Source organism: Bos javanicus, chromosome 11, assembly GCF_032452875.1.
Source record: "Bos javanicus breed banteng chromosome 11, ARS-OSU_banteng_1.0, whole genome shotgun sequence".
Classification (NCBI taxonomy): Eukaryota; Metazoa; Chordata; class Mammalia; order Artiodactyla; family Bovidae; genus Bos; species Bos javanicus.
In genome coordinates this window covers 99049304-99072861 of record NC_083878.1, presented here as the reverse complement: position 1 = coordinate 99072861, position 23558 = coordinate 99049304, and the positions used below count along the sequence as shown (strand labels likewise).

Below are 23558 nucleotides of genomic sequence, written 5' to 3'. Positions count from 1 at the left end.
CCCCCCGGTCCCTACACCAGCGCCAGGTCCAGCTCACCGGATGCCGTCCCCCCATCAGCCCCTAGGCAGCCCATCCAGCACCTCCAGCCCTCCCCTGTCCACGTGCTCTAACCTCACAGCGCCTAGGCCACGCCCAAGCGCGCCACTGGGTCTCCGATTGGACGGCTCGAAGTAGGTGTTGCCGGAAGGGGTGAGTCTGATTGGCCGGGCGGGGCCTACGGCGTTCGGCGAACATGGCGGAGCGCGCGAGGAAGCGGCCCTGTGGTCCGGTAGGTGGAGGGATGTGCGAGCCCTGCGGCAGGGCACCGGGCTGGGGTTAAGAGATAGAGCCGCGTGGGGCCCCGTGGCGGGGCCGAGTCGCCCCTCCAGCTCCAGGCTCGTCGCTGCTCCGCGGCCGGAGTCCCCGAGCTTGTTGCCTGCTTGTGGCCTCAGTAACCCCTGTGCCGATGAGCAGCGGAGGTGGGAACCGGGGTTTGAGTCGGAGCCGGGACAGCGTTGGTAACTCATTACCTTACCGGAGTGAAAGTGAAGTCGCTGAGTCGTGTCCGACTCTTCGCGACCCCATGGACTGTAGACCACCAGGCTCCTCCGCCCATGAGATTTTCCAGGCAAGAGTACTGGATTGGGTTGCCGTTGCCTTATGGCCAATGGCAACCTTGCCGGAGTCCTTAGTGGCAACTCTGCCCGGGGTTCGGATTCGGAAGGCGGGACCCGGCTCCTTCCCGAGCCCTTTCATGGCGTATCTCTTCTGATAACCAGGGCGGCAGTGGGCAAGTCCTGTCCCCCTGAACCTATTTCCTCTTCTCTCCAGTAGGAACTCATTTAACAATTTACTGAATGCTTACTATGTTCCAGCTATGGTCTCAGGCACTGGGGGTACATGTCCCTGCCCTCCTGACGCTCTCTCTTGGGCAGTATTGTGTGTGTGTGTGGCGGGGGGTGGGGGGGGGTGGGGGTGCCCCTCGTTTCCTCACTACCCTCATTTAAAGGGGCTTCCCTAGTGGCTCAGACAGTAAGGAATCTGCCTGCCAACGCAGGATCCCCTGGAGAAGGAAATGGCAACCCACTCAGGTATTCTTGCCTGGAGAATCCCACAAACAGAGGAGCCTGGTGGGCTACAGTCCATGGGGCCGCAAAACAGTTGGACACGACTGAGCACTAACCAACAACAGCTCATTTAAACAGAGGAGACAGCTGGGAAGCAGCAAGTGGGAACACCTCCCCCGCCCCAGCTCAGGTGTGACCATTCAGCCTCACTCCTGTATCTCCCCCAACTCCTTCTCCAGGGTGAACGTGGCCAAAGAGTAGAGTGGCGGAAGTGGAAGCAACAGAGTAAGTCAGGGACTAGGGGGTGGAGGTGGGCCCTGGCGGGGGTGGGCCCAATGGAGAGCTAAGTGTCTGTGCTTACCTCCCCACCGCCCATCAGTGCACAGCTGAATCTTGGGGAAAAGCCACCAGGTTTGTCCCCTCTAGGTCTTACTAGTACCCAAAATGGGGACGAGGAGGCCAGAAGCCCTGGAAGGCTTCTCTGGCTGCTCTCTAGGCAGCATTGGGGTCCCCAGGCTGACCTACTGAGAGGACACCACCTCCTGGGCTGTTCCAAGTCTTTCCCACCTCCAAGTCACTCTTCCCTCCACCAATTGTCCTCTTATCCAGAAAAAGAGGAGAAGAAGAAGTGGAAGGATCTCAAGATGACAAAGAAACTGGAGCGGCAGCGAGCGCAGGAGGAACAGGCAAAGCGCCAACAGGAGGAAGAGGCAGCTGCCCAGAGCGAGGATCGGGGTGAGCGAGCCGGGTCCTGGGCAGGGCAGAGAAGGGCGGAAGGGCCCTTAGGGGCCACTGGGCCCAGACATCTTGTCCTGATGGAGACACTGAGGCTTGGGAAATGGGAGGGACCCAAAAAGCTGAGCCCTAACCTCCTACTTAGGTGGATTTCAGTTCTCTGGAGGGTAAGTGTCATATATCATAACTTCTAGAACCTCATCATTGTAATGGCTGATTATACTTTTTTTTAAGCTCCTTTAGCCAGACTTTATTGTTTGAATATTTGCAACTGCTATTCTATACACAAATTTTAATTTCTTACAAAACTGTATATTCCATATTGCTAGGTCACTTCACTCTCCATTTTTATGCCACATTTCCATCCAGATCTATTTCCCCAAATCACAATCTGCCTGTTGGTGTGTTGTCTTATTTAGTTGCTGAGTTGTGTCTGACTCTTTGCGACCCCATGGCCTGTAGTCTACCAGGCTCCTCTGTCCATGGGATTCTCCAGACAAGAATACTGGAGTGGGTTGCCATTTCCTTCTCCAGGGGATCCAGGTTTTGAACCTGGGTCTCTTGCATTACAGGCAGATTCTTTACCACCTGAGCCACGAGGGAAGCCCCCAGCTGTTAACACCCACTTCTATCCAGGGAAAGAAGTATATAGATACAGTTTTACAGAAGTGAGGCTGCTTAATCCATGCACTTCTGGACCTGGTTTTTCTAATCCCACATTGTGTCCTTCTGTACATCTGCATCTACCCTAACAAATTGTATCTTTCCTGCTTGGTCAGCCCCAGAATTCTGGAGTATTCAGTTCAGTTGCTCAGTCGTGTCCGACTCTTTGCAACCCCATGAACTGCAGCACTCCAGGCCTCCCTGTCCATCACCAACTCCTGGAGTCTACCCAAACCCATGTCCATCGAGTTGGTGGTGCCATCCAGCCATCTCATCCTCTGTCGTCCCCTTCTCCTCCTGCCCTCAATCTTTCCCAGCATTGTGCGGTAGTTTGAGCATTCTTTGGCATTGCCTTTCTTTGGGATTGGAATGAATAATATAAGTCACTAATATTAAGTTGCCCTCCAGAAGATATACCAGTGACTTTTAGGGCATCATAGTATTGACTTGGTGTATCTCAATCTTATTATTCTCTGCCTGAGACACAGAAAATCGTGTTTCATTGTAGTTTGCACTTTGTCAGTTATGACAAGGTTCAGCATCTCTTCCAGTTTACATGCTGTTTTCTTTTTGTGTGTGAATGTATATCTTTTGCCCACTTTTTTTTTTCTATGGACATGTTGGTCTTTTGTAACTGATTGATAAGAATTCTTTGCATATTAAGGCTCACACTGTATTAGAATGGTCTGATTACTCATTTGTCCCCCTCATTCTGTGTGCACACCTTAAGGGAAAGGAAGGTATCCTGTTCTCTGTGTGCCTGGTGGCTAGGCTAGGGCATAACGCATAATGGGAGTTCAATAAATACTTGCTGAAGTAATAAATATGCCAGCAAATTTGGAAAACTCAGCAGTGGCCACAGGACTGGAAAAGGTCAGTTTTCATTCCAATCCCAAAGAAAGGCAATGCCAAAGAACGCCCAAACTACCGCACAATTGCACTCATCTCACACGCTAGTAAAGTAATGCTGAAAATTCTCCAAGCCAGGCTTCAGCAATATGTGAACCATGAACTTCCTGATGTGCAAGCTGGTTTTAGAAAAGGCAGAGGAACCAGAGATGAAATTGCCAACATCCGCTGGATCACCGCAAAAGCAAGAGAGTTCCAGAAAAACATCTATTTCTGCTTTATTGACTATGCCAAAGCCTTTGACTGTGTGGATCACAATCAACTGTGAAAAATTCTGAAAGAGATGGGAATACCAGACCACCTGACCTGCCTCTTGAGAAATTTGTATGCAGGTCAGGAAGCAACAGTTAGAACTGGACATGGAACAACAGACTGGTTCCAAATAGGAAAAGGAGTACGTCAAGGCTGTATATTGTCACCCTGCTTATTTAACTTATATGCAGAGTACATCATGAGAAACGCTGGACTGGAAGAAACACAAGCTGGAATCAAGATTGCCGGGAGAAATGTCAATAACCTCAGATATGCAGATGACACCACCCTTATGGCAGAAAGTGAAGAAGAACTCAAAAGCCTCTTGATGAAGATGAAAGTGGAGAGTGAAAAAGTTGGCTTAAAGCTCAGCATTCAGAAAATGAAGATCATGGCATCCGGTCCCATCACTTCATGGCAAATAGATGGGGAAACAGTGGAAACAGTGTCAGACTTTATTTTTCTGGGCTCCAGAATCACTGCAGATGGTGACTGCAGCCATGAAATTAAGATGCTTACTCCTTGGAAGGAAAGTTATGACCAACCTAGATAGCATATTCAAAAGCAGAGACATTCCTTTGCTGACAAAGGTCCGTCTAGTCAAGGCTATGGTTTTTCTTGTGGTCATGTATGGATGTAAGAGTTGGACTGTGAAGAAGGCTGAGCGCCGAAGAATTGATGCTTTTGAACTGTGGTGTTGGAGAAGACTCTTGAGAGTCCCTTGGACTGCAAGGAGACCCAACCAGTCCATTCTGAAGGAGATCAGCCCTGGGATTTCTTTGGAGGGAATGATGCTAAAGCTGAAACTCCAGTACTTTGGCCACCTCATGCGAAGAGTTGACTCATTGGAAAAGACTCTAATGCTGGGAGGGATTGGGGGCAAGAGGAGAAGGGGACGACAGAGGATGAGATGGCTGGATGGCATCACTGACTCGATGGACATGAGTCTGAGTGAACTCCGGGAGTTGGTGACGGACAGGGAGGCCTGGCGTACTGCGATTCATGGGGTGGCAAAGAGACACGACTGAGCGACTGATCTGATCTGATCTGAAGTAATAAAAGGTGTGTATCTAAGTTCCTGCACCAGTTGTTGATAGTAAAAAGATGAACAAAGAAGAGTCCGAGTTCTAACGGAGCTCATAGTGGTTGGAGAGATAACATTCATTCTCTCAGTGAAAGTTTATTGAGCATCTTCCTCTGAGACACAGGCATAATGATGTCCCAGGCAGCTGCTAGGATGAGAAAAATGGCAGGATTATGCCCCAGGTCATCTGGTCCCCCTGGAATCTGGGCTGGTCGGTGCCCCTCCCTGCTCATCACTATCCCCATCCATAAAATGTAAGCAACTAGATCAAATTCTCTCCTTTCCCATTGAGCATCTCTCAGTCTGTGCTTCATCGATTCTTTCTGGAAATAGTGAGTCAGTAGCCCAAGGGGCCGTGGTGTCACTGCTCAGCCTTCCCTTGCTCCACAGTGGCAGTGAGTCCAGGCTTTGAAGTCTGTGTCCTGAGTTCAAATTCCAGCTCTGCTACCTGCTAGCTGTGGCCTTGGGTCTGTTACTTGGCCTCTTGATGGCACCTCTCTCATGGGATTCAAAGTGATGGGCCGTGGAAAGTGCTGGGCAGGCAGCCTGGCACAGAGAAAGTGTGCAGTAAATAAAAGGCTATGGTCATTACCCTTAAGCTCGTCATCAGGGCTGTAGAGGAGTTATCCAGGGAAGTTATCTTGCTTTCTGGAAGATGAGAGGTGAGGCACATGGGGAGTTGGAGGTGGGTGTGGCTTGGGAAAGGCTGCCCCAGAGCCTTCCTGGTGTCTCTGAATGAGGCAATGGTGAGAGCTCCCAGGTGTCTGTGAATGAGCCCCTGTAGAGATACCTAGGTCAGCCCAGTCAGTGCAAGAACCCTGGTCTGGGAGGCCAGCAGTCGCACCTCGGGGTGGGCCTGGACCAGCACACTCCCCACCGACGGTCTCCTCTATGAAGTGAGGCCACACTCCCCTCTGAGACACAAAGTTGTCCTCTGTCCTAATGTATCGTATGGCTTAATGTCTAGGGCCAGCTAGCCAGAAGTCTAGACAGGACTGGCTCTGCGTGTCCCCTTTTGGTGGCCTCAGGGACAACAAGCACCCATTTCCCCACAGGGCAGTGGCTTGCAGGGATTCCCAGGTGGCTCAGTGGTCAAGAATCCGCCTACCAGTGCAGGAGATGCAAGAGACCTGGGTTCCATCCCTGGGTCGGGAAGATCTCCTGCAGGAGGAAATGGCAACCCACTCCAGTATTGTCACCGGGAAAATTCCATGGACAGAGGAGCCTTGCAGTCTTCAGTTCAGGGGTTGCAAAGAGCTGGACATGCAACATGCAAGCAGCATGCAACGCCTTGACACCTGGCAGTGTTGCTGGTGAGGGCAGCCCAAGTGGCCACCTGTGCCCTTCCCACCCTCGGCTCAGACCCCCAGTGGCTTTCCCTCCCCTTCAAGTTCCTGGAAACTGTCCCCATGACACCCACGGGCTCAAAGGAAAGAGACATGTGCAAGTACTCAAGGGCAAACACTCTTATTTGCACAAGTAGTCACAACCGCACACAGATTTACCCACGTTCAAGGTCACATTAAAACTTTCAAGGACCCTATTCACTTCTACTTCATGGGCCCCTTTCTCCATTAAAAAAAATATATATATATCAAAGGAGAATTCCCTGGTGGTCCAGTGGTTCAGACTTCATGCTCTCACTGCCAAGAGCCCTGGTTCAGTCCCTGGTCAGGGAACTAAGATCCCGCAAGCCACACAGCTTGGCCAAAAATATATATATAGTTTATAACTATGTTGGTATAAAGAACAAATATCGTCCAGGCTCGATTCATTATTATATTACATTCCCTTGTGCATGCGTGCTAAGTCGCCTAAGTCGTGTCTGACTCTTTTCGACCCCATGCACTGTAGCCCCTCGGGGCTCCTCTGTCTGTGGGATTCTCCAGGCAAGAATACTGGAGTGGGTTGCCATGCCCTCCTCCAGGGGATCTTCCGACCCAGGGATTGAATGCATGTCTCATGTCTCCTGCATTGGCAGGCAGGCTCTTTAACACTAGCCCCACGTGTGTTCTTATTTTAAAATAAATTAAAATGAAAACATTTTCATAGGCCCTTCAAACTATCGCAGGCCCTCAGCACTAAGCCTCCTGAGATCTGATGAAGTCAGTCCCGCTGAAATGGGTCATATTGTACGAATGTCATGGGTATTCATAAAGTGCCCACTCTATTATTAACATTTGCCATTTACAGTCACCTTTTATGTGCCAGGCATTCAGTGAAGGGCTTTCCATGAAGTACCTTATTTTTATTTATTTCACAGACAGGGAAACTGACATTGAGAGAGGTAAAGTGACTTGCCCTGAGTCACACAGCCAAGGTGTGCATGACCCCAAAGCCTGTGTCCTAACCTTCTCCGCTGGTGTCTGCTTGGTGCCCAATCCCAGGTGGGCATCAAAGGTTTGGCAGGACAGACCTGCTCCACAAAGGGTGCAGTATGATACTCACTCCTGTGCCCACAGACTCACCCGGACACACACACCAGTCGCTGCCCTGGCAGTCCCCTGCAGTGGAAGCCGGATCCTGGTTTCCAGCCCCAGCCCTGAGGTAGCATGAGTGGTTAAGCGTGGCCTCATCCCGCACAGGCTCTCCCCCGCTCCACGGAGCCAGACGGCCCAGGCCACCCCCAGCCCCAAGGTACCACCTTTCCTGAGAGCTGGCAGTGAGAGTGAAGGGCCAAGACTGGCAGAGGAGAGGAAAGGGCCATACGCTGGGCTCTTAAACTGTGGGCATCCCGTGATTTGAACCCTCCCCTGACCTGCCACAGCCCCATTTGAGTGTTTGTTGTTGTTCAGTCGCTCAGTTGTGTCCCACTCTTTGCAACCCCACGGACTGCAGCACACCAGGCTCCCCTGTCCTTCAGTATCTCCCGAGTCTGCTCAAATTCACGTCCATCGAGTCAGTGATGCCATCCAACCATCTTGTCCTCTGTTGCCCCCTTCTCCTCCTGCCTTCAGTCTTTCCCAGCATCAGGGTCTTTTCTAACGAGTCAGTTCTTCGCATCAGGTGGCCAAAGGATTGGAGCTTCAGCTTCAGCATCAGTCCTTCCAGAGAATATTCAGGGTTGATTTCCTTTAGGATGGACTGGTTTTTATTGTTATGTTATCGTTGTTGCAAAGTTCCTTGCCTTTTTTCGTTTTGCTTTTAGATTTTATTTATTTTTGGCTGCACCAGGTCTTTGCTGCTGTACTCAGGCTTTCTCTAGCTGCAGCAACTGGGGGTTACTCACTGTGGTGTGAGGGCTTCTCACCGTGGTGGCGTCTCATTGCGGAGCACTGGCTTTAGGCACAGGCTTCAGTAGTTGTGGTACATGAGTTGTTTTACCCCGAGGCATGTGAAATCTTCCCAGATCAGGGATCGAACCCCTGTGCTCTGTATTGGCACCCAGATTCTTATCTGCTGGGCCACCCGGGAAGTTCCTTCCCTGCCTATTAAGGTTGGGGGGAGTTTGAGGGTAGCGCCTGCTTCCCAGGGCTGTTGAAAGGGTCTGATGACATCAATATAGTCCTTACTGCAGCGCCTGGTGCTGAGTGAGCAAATCAGAACTGATCGCATTAGTGTTATTCCTACCTCTGTGATCCGGTGAGATGGTGGCAGGTGTGATGTGGGGCAGAGGAGGCGTAGCCACCTTAGGAGAAAGGCCAGAATTGATAGACATCAAGGGCTGTGGGCTACCACGTCAGAGAGAGGATCAGCCTACCAGGCACCCGCAGATTTTGAACCGAGTGGTCAGGAGGTGGTCGAGGAGGGGGGTTCCCCTGAGATTAAGTCCATCTGGGGAGTCAGCAGGGTTTCAGGCCCAGGACGGGAGCAGGCACCCCTGCACTCGGCCCGTCTAAGGGGACCACCCATCCCCATTCTCTCAGGATGGTGCTACTTTTAGCTCTGGAAGTCCGGTGTCCTGAGAAATCCCTCAATCCCTGTCAAGCGGGATGGTGGGTCCCCCCAGAACAGGCACGGCTGTGCCCTCCAAGGCCAGCACTGGGCTCACACCAGGCCCTGTGCCTCCCATCCTCTGCTGAGGGGACTTGAAGCAGGCGGGCACTTTCCCCCAGACACAGGGTGGAATGCCCCTCCTCAGATAATAATCGCACTGCCCTTTTTCGGTTCTTAGCCGCAGGGAGTAAATCGGAGGGTGAACTCTGACTGACTGCCCAGCCCCTGGATTCTCCCAGCTCGCCCCCACGGGCCTTTGCACCCCCTGGCATCCTTTCCCTTCCTCTGGGACTGGGCTTGAAGGCCGCGCCCTCCAAGGAGCCCGCCGGAACTCCTGCCCTCAGGGGCCGTGCCCCCAGCGCCCTCTAGTGTCCAATTGGGTTAGTCTCCTGGCCGTCTGTACCGAAGTACCACACAGCGGGTGGTTCTGAAGGCTGAAAGTCCAAAATCAAGGTGTTATTGGGGCCATGCTTTCTCTTAGCTTAGAGGAGGAGAATCTGGTCCATTCTTTTCTCTTAGCTTCTGTGCTGTCAGGAGTCCTCGGTGTTCCTTGGCTCGTAGACACGTTAGTCTCTGCCTCACCCACTCCAGTGTTCTTGCCTGGAGACTCCCAGGGACAGCGGAGCCCGGTGGGCTGCCGTCTGTGGGGTCACACGGAGTCGGTCACGACTGAAGCGACTTAGCAGCAGCAGCAGCAGCTGTCTTCACGTGAACCTTCTCCCGTGTGTCTGTGTTCTTTTCTCTTCTTACAAGGAAACAAACTGGACTGGCAATGGTCCACACTGATCCAGTGAGACCTCGTCTTCAATTTTTCGAATATTTACTTATATACTATTATTACTATTTTTTGGAGAAAGGAATGGCAACCCACTCCAGTATTCTTGCCTGGAGAAATCCATGGACAGAGGAGCCTGGTGGGCTACAGTCCGTGGGGTCACAAAGAGTCAGACATGACTGAAGTGACTTAGCATGCATGCATTGCTATTTTTGTCTGGGCCAGTGTTAGTTGCAGCACGCGGGACCTTTAGTTGCCACATGTGGGATCTAGTTGCCTCACCAGGGATCAAACCTGGGCCGCCTGCAGCCCAGAATCTTAGCCACTGGACCACCAGGGGAAGTCCTTCGTCTTAAATGGGTCACACCTTCGAAGATCCTGTTTCCAAATAAGGCCACATTCACAGATTGTTGTTTAGTCGCTCAGCCACGTCCAACTCTGCGACCCCATGGACCAACCCCAAGATCCCCAGCGGATCTTCCCGACCCAGGGATTGAACTTGCATCTCCAGCATGTCTCTTGCATTGCAGGCAGGTTCTTTACCCCCGAGCCACTGGGGAAATATTCACAGGTTACCAGAGGTTAGGACTTGGACATATGCTTTTGGAGGACACGATTCGAGCCATAACACACACCTTCGCGTTGGTCAGGAAATACACGTGCTGGATAGTAATGGAGACAGTGTTTGTGGGCATCTCTTGACAGGCCTGGTCTGCCGGGGTCCAGCCCTGGCTGATCCAGGGTATTCGAAGCGGGGACGGCATCGGCGACCTATTTATTTAAATATTTTATCAAAGATATAAAGAGTAATAGGATGAGGATAGCTCAGTAGGAAAATTCAGTGGAGGAAAGAGGCTGAGTAGCTTGGTTTACGCGGGAGACCAATAAATCTTCAAGACAAGAAGCTTGCACCACTTACGTAGGCCACAGGCGTCCTTCCGTTCTCCCGAAGGAGAGAAGACACTGAGGCCTCCCCGGTCGGATCTTAGAAGCCCAGGCATAATTAGTAAGCATGGTGGGTTCTGCGCTCCAGATGGAGACTCAGCCAGAGTGGGGGAGAGAGCGACATGGGGAGACCAGTATTTCGAGAAACTGATCCCAATTCTTTATTTTCCATGGTCTACTTTTATACACTGAGATGTCATGCAAAAGTCACGCGGGGTCAGCAGTCCAGACTTTTATCAAAGTCAGGTGCTTCATACAAATGTATACAGAGGTCTTGGGGGTGTTACATCATCTTCTGCCTAGGGGGGCCTGCTGACAGTTTATGACCCTCTCTCTCCTTGTGACAGCGGTCAGTCAACCAGGACACTTATTTCTCCAGGGGTGATTATTCTTAAAACAGACACCACCCAAATAAAGTTACATTCCTATAGGGTGAGGGTATAGTGGGTTTTAGTTAAGGAAAGAATTTACTTAGCCTAAGGTCTAACGTGATTAGTATCAAAGGTTAATACTTATTTCTTCTATATACTCATTAACGTGTGTAAGGGCAGGGGATGTGGAGACTTAGCAACAAACATTGGCTCAACAAATGAAAAACCCTTCACCAATAAAATTTCTAATCAGCCCATTATACTTATACTAATAGTTTTCTAACTTTTCTAAGGAACCTGTTTTTAGAAGGTTTAAAGCATCTCGTGCCTCTCACGGTTGGGAGGCTGTGAGCGATCACATGTGGCCGGACAAGCCTGTCAGGCAGGCCAGAGAACCTTCAGAGGAGTTTGTAGGTTAAAACACTCTTGTCACACCCAGGAGTTTTTATTAACTGGAGCTCTAAGTTAACTCCTTGTCCGAAAGAGGTGGTGGGGGACAGCCGCCCGTAAAGTCAGAGGTGTAGGGGAGAGCACAGAGTAGTAAAGTAGGCAGGCTCTGGTTATGAGGGTAGATGCTCGAGGAGTTCCAGGGGGAGTCCTGAGGCTCGATCCCGCCTTTGCGTATGTCGAGCCTCCTTCCTCATGACCTTTGCCACGGGCGGAGTACCTCACTCTGGACCCCAACATCGGTCCACACTGTGGTCTCAGCGCTTTGCCAGCACCTGGTCAGAGAACATGCTCCAGAGAAGCTGATGACTGAGTGAGGACCAGAGGAGGAAGTGCCCCGCCTTGGGACAGATGACTAGTTTTCTGGGCTCTGAAATGCTTTGAAAGACCTTGGAGGAACAGGCTGGGTGGGAGCGGAGTTTAGAAGGGACTAGGCTAGGGAGCGGCCTTTCTTTCTTTCCCTCTTTCGGCTGCACTGGATCTTAGCTGTGGCACACGGGAAAAGATCTGTGTGGCTTGTGGGATCTAGGTCCCTGAGCAGGGATGAAACCCAGGCCCCCTGCATTGGGAGCGGGGAGTCTTAGCCACTGGACCACCAGGAACGTCCCACAGGCCAGATTTATTTCTTATAAGCAAGGGCCAATAACTATCCACTTCCTAGAATCTCCTAGTGTGGGCAAGCCTGAGCCTTTGCATCCATGACCGGGTTATCAACTACTCTCCTTTTATTTCTCCTCTATAGCAAAGTTAGAGGGTCGCACTGATAGTTATGAAATGTTGTGAACAGGTAGATTACATTGGACTTACAGTTTCCAGTCCTGTGTGCAAGGAGCTTGAAGTCATCACACTGTCCTTGTGAATAAAAAGCTGAGCCAAGGAAAAAATTAACAGCTTTTCTTGGATTCATCAGAGAAGTGAGGCTGCGATGCAAATCGCCGGCCTTCAAGCCCAGTCCCAGAGGAAGGGAAAGGATGCCAGGCGGTGCAAAGGCCCGTGGGGGCGAGCTGGGAGAATCCAGGGGCTGGGCAGTCAGTCAGAGTTCACCCTCCGATTTACTCCCTGCGGCTAAGAACCGAAAAAGGGCAGTGCGATTATTATCTGAGGAGGGGCATTCCACCCTGTGTCTGGGGGAACGTGCCCGCCTGCTTCAAGTCCCCTCAGCAGAGGATGGGAGGCACAGGGCCTGGTGTGAGCCCAGCGCTGGCCTTGGAGGGCACAGCCGTGCCTGTTCTGGGGGACCCACCATCCCGCTTGACAGGGATTGAGGGGTTTCCCTGGCAAAGATCATGCTATCGTTTTTACATGCTGAGTGCCAGGCCTGGCGAGAGGTATTAGGGCCTGGTGAAAGCACAGGGCCGCCAATGTTAGCAAAGTACCAGTAGGTGCCAGGCTCCACGCTGGGCTCTCTCTGAACCATTCACATCACCAGGACCCCCAGGCGATGGAAAAACCTGGCCGGTGTACAGACCGTCCCCACACCCTTCTCCGGGCCCAGGGCCAGGTGCTGGGAGCCCTGCTGTTGCTGTCGTCCTGCCCCAGAGCCCTGTGCAGCTCCTCTTCTGACCTTGGGCAAGGCCCCAAGTCTCTCTGAGCCTCAATGTCCTCATCTTTAGATGAGGATTATCCTGACCCCTCTGGTAAGCATGCTGTGAGGACTCGGACTGTGAAGAGCAGTGAGGGTTGACCGTGAGCTACAGCTGGTGGCTTCACCACCTGCAGCCCCTCTGAGACTCCAACCCACAGGGACCAGGAGGCTCCGAGGGACCACGAAGCCCATGCCCCTATTACACTGATGGGGAGACTGAGGCCAGGAGGAGCTAACGCACTTGTGCAATATCACCCAGCCACGACAGACTGAGGGCCTGAGCCTGATGGTCCCCAGGCCAGGCCAGTCTCTGCACACCTGTGGGTGAGGGGGAAGCTGGCCTGGAAAGAACCCAGGGAAGGGGAGGGGTGGTCCCCTGAGCCCCTGAAAGACTGAGCAAGTGGCCCCTGTGCCCGAGTCCGAACATGGCCTCATCTCAAACAGGCCTGAGTCTATGTGTCGTGTGACCTTGAGGGCAGCTGTCTCCCCCTCCTTCCTGCATTTTCGCATCTGTAAAATGGGTCAAGTCGGGGGGTTCCGGGAAGTTCATGGAAGCGTTTAGCAAGAAGCCGCTGCCGTCACTGTCACCGAACTCCGCTCTCCTGCTTCCTGCTGCTCCTCCTCCCCAGCCCCTCCAAATTTTAATCTGGGTCAGATTTTAACCTGATGGAATCCAGTCCATGTCCCAAGATGTTCGGAGTCCTGGCTGGCAGGTGGGCAAGTCCAGGCTGGTGGCGCGGGGAGGAGCCAGGCGCAGGGAGGCTGGAGGAGCCCTGCTCTTCGCCTCCTCCCGGCGGGGCGGACACGGAGGCTGTGGTCACAGAGCAGTTGCCTCCCCAGAGCGAGCCCAGGCTGACTCTCCACTTGCTCTGTCTCCAGCTGACTCTCTGCTTGCTCTGTTGTCTCCAGCTCACCATGGCTAAACAGCTGCATGCTCGAAGGCTGGACGGGATCGACTACAGCCCACGGTGAGCCAGGCAGGAATGGGTAGGATGGTGGTGGGGGTCCCCTGGCTCGAGGATAGCAGGGCTGGCGGTCCCCGGGTTGGCCGGGACTCAGTGGTACCTAAGACGGCTGTATACTCGGACCGAGAGGTTTGCAGCCTCAGCCCTGAGAGGTGAGGACCCCCAGCCACCGGCTTGGGTTTGGGTCTCAGCCTCACCCTGCTTGGCTGTGGCATTTGGGGCCGGTGACTCACCTGCCCTGAGCCTCCAGGTCCAGCTAGGAAATGGAGATGCTTCTGTCTCCCCTGAAGGGCCTTGGGAGGATGAGATGAAATACAGTGTGAGCCACGGCTACTACCCAGGCACCGGGCTGAGGGCTTTCCGGGGGCAGGAGGGTGTCTTTCATTTCACACTTAGTAGAGAACAAGATAAGCTAAAGAATATAAGAAGGTAAGACATGGGCGGCTTCTCACCGACACTTGCAGAGCTCAGCATCTTTTCTTTATTGACTCATTCTACATGTGAAAGACGTACGTGCCCGCTGTCACTAGTGATGCGACGGATGCAATTGAAGGTGTGTAAGAAAGACTGAAGGACCTTCCTTCTTCCCCCTTCTCCAACCCCTGCTCCCAGCCCAGTCCCCCTTTGGCCAAGAGCACAGAGCCACCTCTGTACAGGTGGCTGTTGTTTTTATCCAAAAGAGGACCATCTTTTTCTTTCACACTCTCCTCCTGTACCGCATTTTGTGTTTTGCAAACATCTTCCACCTCCATCTTCTCCTCTGATGCTCCCTGGTGTTTGGGATAGGGAAGCCAGGTCCAAAGACCCTGTGGTGTCCGGCTGCCCTCCAGGTTGAGCCCCCAGGGTCCTGCTTCCCAGGCTGCCCCGTCTGTCTTCTCTGTGAGGCAGGTGGACAGGCCTGTGGCCCATTTTGCAGATAAGGTAAAGTCCAGCCCAGAGGGAGGAAATGACTGGCTGGGAGAGGCAGCTAGAGTCTTTCCTGACTCACAGAGCCAGCAGACTCTTGAGCCTGTCATACCCATTCTACAGAAGGGAGGACTGAGGCCAGGAGAAGCCAAGTCTCAGGCAGAGTCAGGGCAGAGCTGGCCAGGGAGGACTGCACAGAGCAGGGAAGCGTGCTAGGAGAGATGAGGGCCATGAGAGGCCCCAGGTTCCTGCGGACCCTCGGGTGGTGGCCTGAGGATCTGGCTCCGTTGTCCCAGCCACCATGGAACACCCACCATCTGACTTTGCATCTCAGCTCTGCTTTAGCCACTAGTGTGGCTCTGGGCAGGTCATGGGCCTCTCTGAGCCTCAGCAACTTCGTGTCTTCAGAGACCTTGTGAAGCTCTGGAGAGAAGAATGACCGATTGTAGACATATTTATTTTTAGGCAAATTCATTGCCACCACCCCTGACTCTTCTGCCCCTTGCCAACCTGGAGCCATGGTGCCAGCCTTTTTATCCAGCTTCTCAGCCTCTCTGCTAGCTTCCCTAAAGAGGTGGCCAGCAGGCAGGCCCAGAAGAAAGGTGGTAGGGGGCCAGAGGCGGCAGATGGCAGGGCTGGTGGGACTACAGTCTGTTCAGAGTAACTCTCCAGGGCCTGACTGTTGCTCCAGACAGAGGTGGACTCAAAAGCCAACTGGGAAAAGCTAATTGGGAGCCATCGGGCAAGTCCCCTGAATCCCACCTTCTCCATCCCCATTGCGACCGAGGAGTAGAGCTTGCCTCATAGACTAACAGAGGCGATATGAGCAAATGTTTCAAAGTGTGGCGTTGACAGATGCGTGAATGGGTCATGAAATCCATTTAGGGGTGCTCAGCAAGTATTTATAAAGACCAGAGTAGGACAGAATGGGAAAGACTGCCGTGGATCCCACTGGAAGGAGAACGTGGAGTCCCTGTTTGTCTCTCCAGAGTCTGGGATGTAAAAGTGGTTTCTTACTGTGGATCGTGATGGAAAGTTGCAAAGCCCCTGGGCTGAGACATGTGACCAGGATACGACCAGTTATCTATCTGGTCAGTGGTACTATCCAGTTTTTCTAGAGCCAGCCCAACTGCCTTGCTCACCCTGCCCTGGAATGGAGCAGAAATCCAGGTTGGGGTGGAGGGTTCTGCTACCCACTCTCTGTTTGTTGCCCAGGGTGGAATTTGTCCAACTGGCCAGCGAGGAGGCTGATGTTGTAAATTTGGGCCAAGGCTTCCCAGACTTCTCACCCCCAGAGTTCGCCGTGGAAGCCTTTCAGCACGCCGTCAGCGGAGACTTCATGCTTAACCAGTACACGAAAGCATTTGTGAGTCTCCCAGCCCCTCTGGGGGCCTCAAGACATGGGTCTCTGCAGAGGTCCCAGGGGAGGAAGGGCAGCTGTTTCTGGAGAGCAGGCCAATCTAGATGTTAGGGTTCACGGGGCAGAGCCCTTGAAATTCAGTCCGGCCACGGTTCAGTGTTCACTGACTGTCTCCTTTGTTACAGGCCCTGGGACAGTTCATGGCCTGGGGGAAAGACAGATTTAAAAAAAACAAAACATGAGCTGGGAGATCAAGGTGTAGTGGGAAAAGCAGACCAAACAACAGAAGCAGAAATCAAAGGTAGTTGATATGCTGCGATGGAGGAGCTTAGGGTCCTTGGGAACACGAAGAAGGGAATGAAACCTGAGAGATCAGGGAAGGCTTCCTGAAGGAGGTGACACATAAAGCTGATGAAAGATAGTTGATTTTTTTTTTTGACTCTAAATCCAAAGTTTGTCTGTGAAGGACCACAGAGTAAATATTTTACAGCCCTGGAGCAGGTTCTTAAACGTTGGTGTGCATCTCACAGCCTGGGGGGAGTGTCTTCCAATCCCACCGCCCAGAGTCTAGCACTGCCAACGGAGTGCTGTGTTGCTGAGTGTTCAGACTTTTGAACTTTTAACTTTAAAAATTTTTATATAAACACATTAGTTTATATGTGTTTAGTTTTCTAACTTTGCTCATGGAATATTTTGATGTATAGAAATTTTTCATTTTCATGTGGTCAAATCTGGTTTGGTAAATCATTTAATTAAGTTCCAGACCTTAGGTTTCAGTCCCTTGGCTTACCCTGGAATGTGTTATAAGTGTCCTCCGCAAACAAGCATATAGATCCAATATTCCTCTCAAAGTGAGGGGTTTCCAAAGCTGCAGCATAAACTCCCAGTCCTGCACTTCAACTGCCATGACCTTGGGCAAGTCATTTCCTTTCCCGGGTCTCTTTTTCCACCTGTTAAATTATGGGAATCAAGTAATGTCTCTCTTGTAAGGCTGCCAAGAGGCTCAGATGGCACAAAAGTCCTTCTTAAAGAAAGTGAAAGTGGCCCAGTCGTATCTGATTCTTTGTGACCCCACAGACTGTACAGTGATGCGGTTCTCCAGGCCAGAATACTGGAGTGGGTAGCCTTTCCCTTCTCCAGGGGATCTTCCCAACCCAGGAATGGAAGCCAGGTCTCCCGCATTGCAGGCGGATTCTTTACCAGCTGAGCCTCAAGGGAAGTCCCGTAAACTCTCTTAAACTTAAAGAGAGGTGTTTAAAGCGTGGAGTTGTTGCTATTTAGAGGGTTCCATTGGACTGTCATTCGTGAAGGCATACACTCTGTCTGGTTCCCCATGAATCCCAGCCCTGGGTGGTGTGCCCGACACAGAGCAGGTTTCATGGCAAGGGGTGGTGGCAGAGATGAAAGGACCCACCCCACAGAAGGTGACTTGACCCCCAGGTTTGCTGCTGAAAGATGCTAGAATTGCAGAGAGTGTCTGAACAGGAGGGTGGGCCCAGGCCGAGCCAGGCGCCTGACCCGTGCTGTCCTGGCAGGGTTACCCACCCCTGACGAAGATTCTGGCCAGTTTCTTTGGGAAGTTGCTGGGACAGGAGATAGACCCACTCAAGAACGTGCTGGTAACCGTGGGTGCCTACGGGGCCCTGTTCACAGCCTTCCAGGCCCTGGTGGATGAAGGAGATGAGGTGAATGGGCAAAGCCCGGGCTGGGTCGGGGTGAAGGGTCCGGGTGGTGCCAGCCCCAGCTCATCTGACTTTTGTACTAGGTTATCATCATCGAGCCCTTTTTTGACTGTTATGAGCCCATGACATTGATGGCAGGGGGTCGCCCTGTGTTTGTGTCCCTGAAGCCGGTGAGGATGCTGGCTGGGGTGTGGGTGGGCAGAGGGGTCCAAGGAGTGTGCTGGGTTGAACCCGGGGAGGTGGAAAGAAGGAAGGAAGTGGAGGAGGCCAGTTTCTCCGGGGTGGGGGAGGGGTGGCCAGAGCCCCAGAGGAGAGCCGGTGGAGACAGATGCCTGGGGGGAGGAGCCGAATTCCTAGAGATGAAAGTCAGGGAGTAAGTATTGCCACCCCCGCCCCCTCCTCTTGCAGAGCCCCACCCAGAAGGGAGAACCGGATTCCAGCAGCAACTGGCAGCTGGATCCCACGGAGCTGGCCAGCAAATTCACATCTCGCACTAAAGCCTTCATCCTCAACACACCCAACAACCCCCTGGGAAAGGTACCTGAGAGACCTCCTCCCCGGGCACCCCTCCAGATTGGCTTGCGTGCCTGTTCTGTTACTCGTGTGCTGCCATGGGGCCTCAGTTTTCTTATCCGTCAAGCGGGAGAGCTAACTGCGGAGAGCTCTGAGGATCGAGGCTCCTGGGGTCCCAGGGCCTGGGGCAGGGATCCCCAGGGCAGGTGTCAGCAGTAGGGGGCTGGGCTGGAAGCCTCTATTACTTCCCCACAGACCTGGACCCGTGACTTCACCGCTCCACTTTTTTCATCTGTAAAATGGGAACACGACACAACCGATGTCAAGGAAGACCCAGTGTTCCACCTGTGTTTCTCCTTTACTGTCACACCATTATCACACTCACAAAGCTTCTGACACCAGATATGTGGGGTTCTTTTTTCCCCACACTAAGCAGTTCTGTGAGACCAGCTGGGTGTCCCACAAAATCCAATTCAATTTAATTCAGTCCTGACACTGTCTACCTGGAGATGGTGTCAGCTCCCACCGGTGAAGGGTTCAGTCTGACAAGGCTGCCCCCCGACCCCACTTCAGACGCCAATCACAAGTCAGTTTGTGCTTCCAACCTGTGGCTGTAAATCTGAGACGCCCACCTCCCCCCCTTCAGGTTCAATTCATCTGAGTGGCTCACAGGACTCAGGGACACACCTACTAACAGTTATCAGTTTATTAAAGGTGATGATAAAGGATACAGATAAACAACCCGATGAAGAGACAAGTATGGCAAGGTCTGGGAGGTGCCTGAGAACAGGTGCTTGCTTCTGTCCCTGTGGAGTTGGGGGTGTGTCAGCATGAGCTCACCCACCTCTGCAAGCTCCCCAAACCCCATCCTATCGGGATTTTGATGGAGGCATCAATTATCAACTCCATTTCCAACCCCTCTCCCTTCTCTGAGGAAGTGGCAGGAAGTGGGATGTGGGAGGGGGCTGAAAATTTCAGGCTCCTAATCATGGCTTGCGTGGTCTTTCTGGTGACCAGCCTCCATCCAGGAGCCCACTCAGAGTCACCTCACTAGAACAAAAATGCTCCTAGCGCTCTTATCTCTTAGGAGTGTACAGGGGGTTCCATTGCCTGTGTCAAGGTCAGGATCAAAGACCAAGCATTAGAGCAAAAGATGCTTCTAGTACTCTTGTGCATGCGTGCTCAGTCGCTTCAGTCGTGTCCAGCTCTTTGCGACCCCATGGACTGTAGACGACCAAACTCCTCTGTCCATGGGATTCTCCAGACAAGGATACTGGAGTGGGTTGCCATGCCCTCCTCCAGGGGATCTTCCTGACCCAGGGATCGAACCCGCATCTCTTATGTCTCCTGCATTGGCAGGCGGGTTCTTTACCACTAGCACCACCGGGGAAACCCTCCAGTGCTTTTACCCCTTAGTAGTTACACGGGTTTTAGGAGTTCTGTGCCAGAAACCGGGGCAGAGACCAACAGAGATATTTTCTGTTATCTCACAACTGACCTCACAGGGTCACTGTTGCAGGGATAGGAGAGGGCAGAGAAGCCCTTGGCCCCGGCTCTGGCCGGGCGCTCACATCGCTCTGAGCTGGCCTCTCTGGTGGGGGACGGTCCCTGCAGGTGTTCTCCAAGGAAGAGCTGGAGCTGGTGGCCAGCCTGTGCCAGCAGCATGACGTGGTGTGCATCTCGGACGAGGTGTACCAGTGGATGGTCTTCGATGGGTTCCAGCACATCAGCATCGGTGAGCCAAGCCGGCCAGGGCGCCCCCGTAACCCCGGACCTTTGCGGCAGGGCCTTGAGCCCAGTCCGGTGGCAGCGCAGGTCTGGTGATTAGAACCGAGGGGTCTGGACCCACACAGGTCAGGTGACCTGGGGCTGTGACTTCACTTCTCACGGGACAGGGGAACATAGTGGCACCTACCTCCCGAGGTTGTCATGAGGAGGGGCTCAAATATGTCTTGGAAATAGCTTTACACGGAGTGGAGTCCGTGGCGCTGAGAGCCTGGGTGCCTGCTGGGACCCAGCCCCCACTCCGTGCCCCCACCCCCGTCTCAGCAGCCGCTCTCTTTGATCTTGGGCAGCCAGCCTCCCTGGCATGTGGGAACGCACCCTGACTATCGGTAGCGCTGGCAAGACCTTCGGTGTCACAGGCTGGAAGGTGAGGCAACGAGAGTATGGGGGGCCCCTCCCTCTACAATCGTTGGTGGGAGAGGCTGGCCTGGGAATCCGGAAAGGGTTTGGCTGGGCCCCCAAGGGCCTCACCCTCTCCCTGTGTTCTTGGTCCAGGTGGGCTGGGTCCTGGGCCCGGACAGCCTCATGAAGCACCTGCGTACTGTGCACCAGAACTCCATCTATCACTGTGCCACGCAGGGCCAGGTGAGGGGGCGTGGCCACGTGAGGGGCGGGGCAAGAGAGGGGTTTGGGTCAGCTCCAGGGTCGGGTCATACCTGACCCTTTCGCCGCCCCCCCTCCACCCGCCCCCACGCCCTCCCCAGGCCGCAGTGGCTCAGAGCTTCGAGCGGGAGCAGCTGCACTTCGGCCGACCCAGCAGCTACTTTGTGCAGCTCCCACAGTACATCCAGCGCTGCCGCGACCACATGATACAGAGCCTACAGTCCATGGGCTTCCGGCCTGTGACCCCCCAGGGCAGCTACTTCCTCATCACAGACATCTCGGACTTCAGTAAGTGGGCCCGGCCGCGCGGGGCTGAAGCTGGGGCCCTGGAGGCTGCCCAGGACTCAGCACGTCTTCTGTCCCCCAGAAAACAAGATGCCTGACTTGCCCGGAGCGGCAGATGAGCCGTACGACAGACGCTTCGTCAAGTGGATGATCAAGAATAAGGTGGGCTGGGCCTCTGCCGGGCGCTGTGTGTGTTTGACAGGCTGTGCACTGCTAAGGGTGCCTGACCCTCGAGCTGATGGGCCAAAATCCAGGCCGGCCTCTCAGGGCAGTATTCATTTCAAGGAAAGGAGAGCCTGTTTTTAATGTGCTCCAATAGGCCTTGTGGGCTGGCAGGAATTCCTGCCCTCTCAGGGCCTCAGTCTTCCCATCTGTACAGTGAGTTGGCCCATTAACTCTGAGGTCCATCCAGCTCAGTGCTACGATTCTAAGACATTTCTCCTATGGCTCTGCCCTGACCTGCCAGGTGATCTTCCTTGCTCTGAGCTCCCTCTCTCCTCTGTACATAAGGAGGGACTTGGCATGGTGCTTTGGGATGTTTTACCTCTGACCTTGACACAGCACTGGGAGGTGCTGCATTGGAGCTTATTCTCTTTCTCCTTCCTTATCGTGGAACCCCTCTGACCCCCTGAGGCCCCCCAGAGGCCTGCCAGGCTGTGGGATGGTTGAGACATGGGCTTCCTCCTCCCCAGGGCTTGGTGGCCGTTCCAGTGTCCATCTTCTTCAGCCTGCCACACCAGAAGTTCTTTGACCACTATATCCGCTTCTGTTTTGTGAAGGTAAAGGACAGCCCTGGGGAGGGCAGAGCTCCCCAAGCCTCCTCAGACCTCCTGGGGAGAGGGGTAGGACTGATCTGTGTTGGTGCAGGATGAATCCACGCTCCGGGCCATGGACCAGAAGCTGCAGAAGTGGAAGGCTGAGCTCACGCCCTGAGGTCGTGACATCAGCGCTGGGCCCTGCCTGGTGCCTGCACACTCTGTGAGGCTCTGTCTTTGTCCAGCTCTCAGCCATCCCCAGGTGGCAGGTAGATGGTACTGGAGGAGCCCGTCTCTGTAACACAGAATGATCCCAGGAAGAGTCCTGCTTTTGGTCTTTGGGGAGTCGGGAGCACTTCTTCATGGTGCATGGCTCTGTTCCTGTCGCAGAGGTGAGGGAGGCCTGGCCGGGGCCTCTCCCTGGTGCTCCCTGTGGTGGGCTAAATGGTCTTGGGTCCCCTCGCCCCTCCCCAGGCTCAGCTGGGACTCCGAGGGCAGACTTCAATAATGTACTGGCCTTGGTCCCAGTCCTGGCCCCAGCCAGGCTTCAGACATCCTTCTTTCCTTATCTACATTTGTTCTTGGGAAGTTGTATTTAGGCTTGAGTCCTCAAGCCAGTACTTTTTACCCACAATAAAGTTTTAAGCTATTCAGACCCTTATTGGCTGCTTCTCTCTGCTTCACACCCTGGTGCTGATTGCTGGCAGGGACTCAGTCAGAACAGAAGGCACCTTCCACCTCCCTGAACCTCAGCTCCCAGACTCTCTTTCTACAAACGTTTTGGAACCCAAAGAAGGGCAAGGACTCGGGACTTGTCTGAGGTCACCTAGTTAGTTCATGATAAAATCAGGCCTTGGGGCTCAGATGGTGTGTGTTAACTATTGTTGGGTGTGTGTGTGTGTGTGTTGGGGGCCTTAGTTGAGGGTCTAACAGGAAAGATACAGACAATCAAGTCCCACAAGGATCAGAGTCCAGGCCAGGAGGGCCAGGGATTACATAATTAGAACAAAGGGGAGGGATTTCCCCGATGGTCCAGTGGTTCAGAATCTGCCTGCCAGTGCAGGGCACATGGGTTCAATTCCCTGGTCTGGGAAGATCCCACATGCCACAGGGCAACTACGCCCGCGTGCCACGAGCCCACATGCTGCAGCTACTGAAGATCTCGTGCTCTCTAGCCTGTGCTCTGCAACAAGAGAAACCACGTAAAGAGAAGCTTGCAGGCCGCAGGGAAGAGTAGCCCCCTCTCACCGCAACGAGAGAAAGCCCGAAGGTAGCAGTGAAGACCTAGCGCAGCCAAAAGTAATTCATTACAAAAGGAAAGAATAGAAGGGCAAAGGAGTGTTTCCCCAAACACTTACTGTGCACCTCTGCTTGCCAGACACCTGGACGCCCATCATCTCATTAAACAGCCTCTGAGACAGGAGTTACCGTCCCATGTTACAAGTGAGGAAACCAACTGGGAGGTCGGGTGACTTGTGTGAGGCCCTCCTGCGGGCAAAAGGTAAGGGGAGGGATTTGATCCCCGGAGTGCGCCTCCCACTGGAAAGCAAGGCAACTTCTGAAGTCCTTTTTGGAAGGTGGTGCTCTGGCACCCCACTCCAGTACTCTTGCCTGGAAAATCCCATGGACGGAGGAGCCTGGTAGGCTGCAGTCCATAGGGTCGCTAGGAGTCAGACACGACTGAGCGACTTCACTTTGACTTTTCACTTTTATGCATTGGAGAAGGAAATGGCAACCCACTCCAGTGTTCTTGCCTGGAGAATCCCAGGGACGGGGAGCCTGGTGGCTGCCGTCTCTGGGGACGCACAGAGTTGGACACAACTGAAGCGACTTAGCAGCACCTGGGGACTTGTCTTGAAGTTGCATTTGTGTAACAAGCTCATGGGTTTTGCTCATATCATAGATTTAATTGGGGGAGGTGATGGGAACATTCAGCATAATAAAATGTATCGGGT

At 53.3% G+C, this 23558-nt stretch overlaps 1 protein-coding gene across 8 annotated transcripts; it reads left to right on the top strand.

Moving 5' to 3' along the window:
- The first annotated feature begins 151 nt into the window (after positions 1–151).
- Positions 152–22264, top strand: LOC133257599 (kynurenine--oxoglutarate transaminase 1-like). Of its 8 annotated transcripts, none has more exons than XM_061433752.1 (15): positions 152–269; positions 1287–1332; positions 1657–1782; positions 13659–13717; positions 15836–15986; positions 17516–17665; positions 17746–17832; positions 18071–18199; positions 19790–19910; positions 20251–20327; positions 20456–20545; positions 20665–20851; positions 20931–21010; positions 21541–21627; positions 21716–22264. In XM_061433752.1, the coding sequence occupies exons 4-15, from the start codon at positions 13665–13667 to the stop codon at positions 21779–21781; spliced, it is 1278 nt and encodes a 425-aa protein (XP_061289736.1). In that variant the 5' UTR covers positions 152–269; positions 1287–1332; positions 1657–1782; positions 13659–13664; the 3' UTR covers positions 21782–22264. The 8 variants fall into 8 exon arrangements, with proteins under 8 accessions (XP_061289736.1, XP_061289737.1, XP_061289739.1 ...); XM_061433751.1 differs by lacking the exon at positions 152–269 and adding an exon at positions 283–459; XM_061433753.1 differs by lacking the exon at positions 1287–1332 and having other exon boundaries at positions 206–269.
- The last annotated feature ends 1294 nt before the right edge of the window (positions 22265–23558 follow it).

What these genes read in the sequence shown, in the direction of transcription:
- LOC133257599 (XM_061433749.1), top strand. Translation starts at nt 14,022, where the DNA reads ATGAAATACAGTGTGAGCCACGGCTACTACCCAGGCACCGGGCTGAGG. An exon ending in TGTTTGTGTCCCTGAAGCCG is followed by an intron (nt 17,833 to 18,070) that starts GTGAGGATGCTG and finishes CTCCTCTTGCAG; the next exon opens with AGCCCCACCCAGAAGGGAGA. An exon ending in AGTGGATGATCAAGAATAAG is followed by an intron (nt 21,011 to 21,540) that starts GTGGGCTGGGCC and finishes CCTCCTCCCCAG; the next exon opens with GGCTTGGTGGCCGTTCCAGT.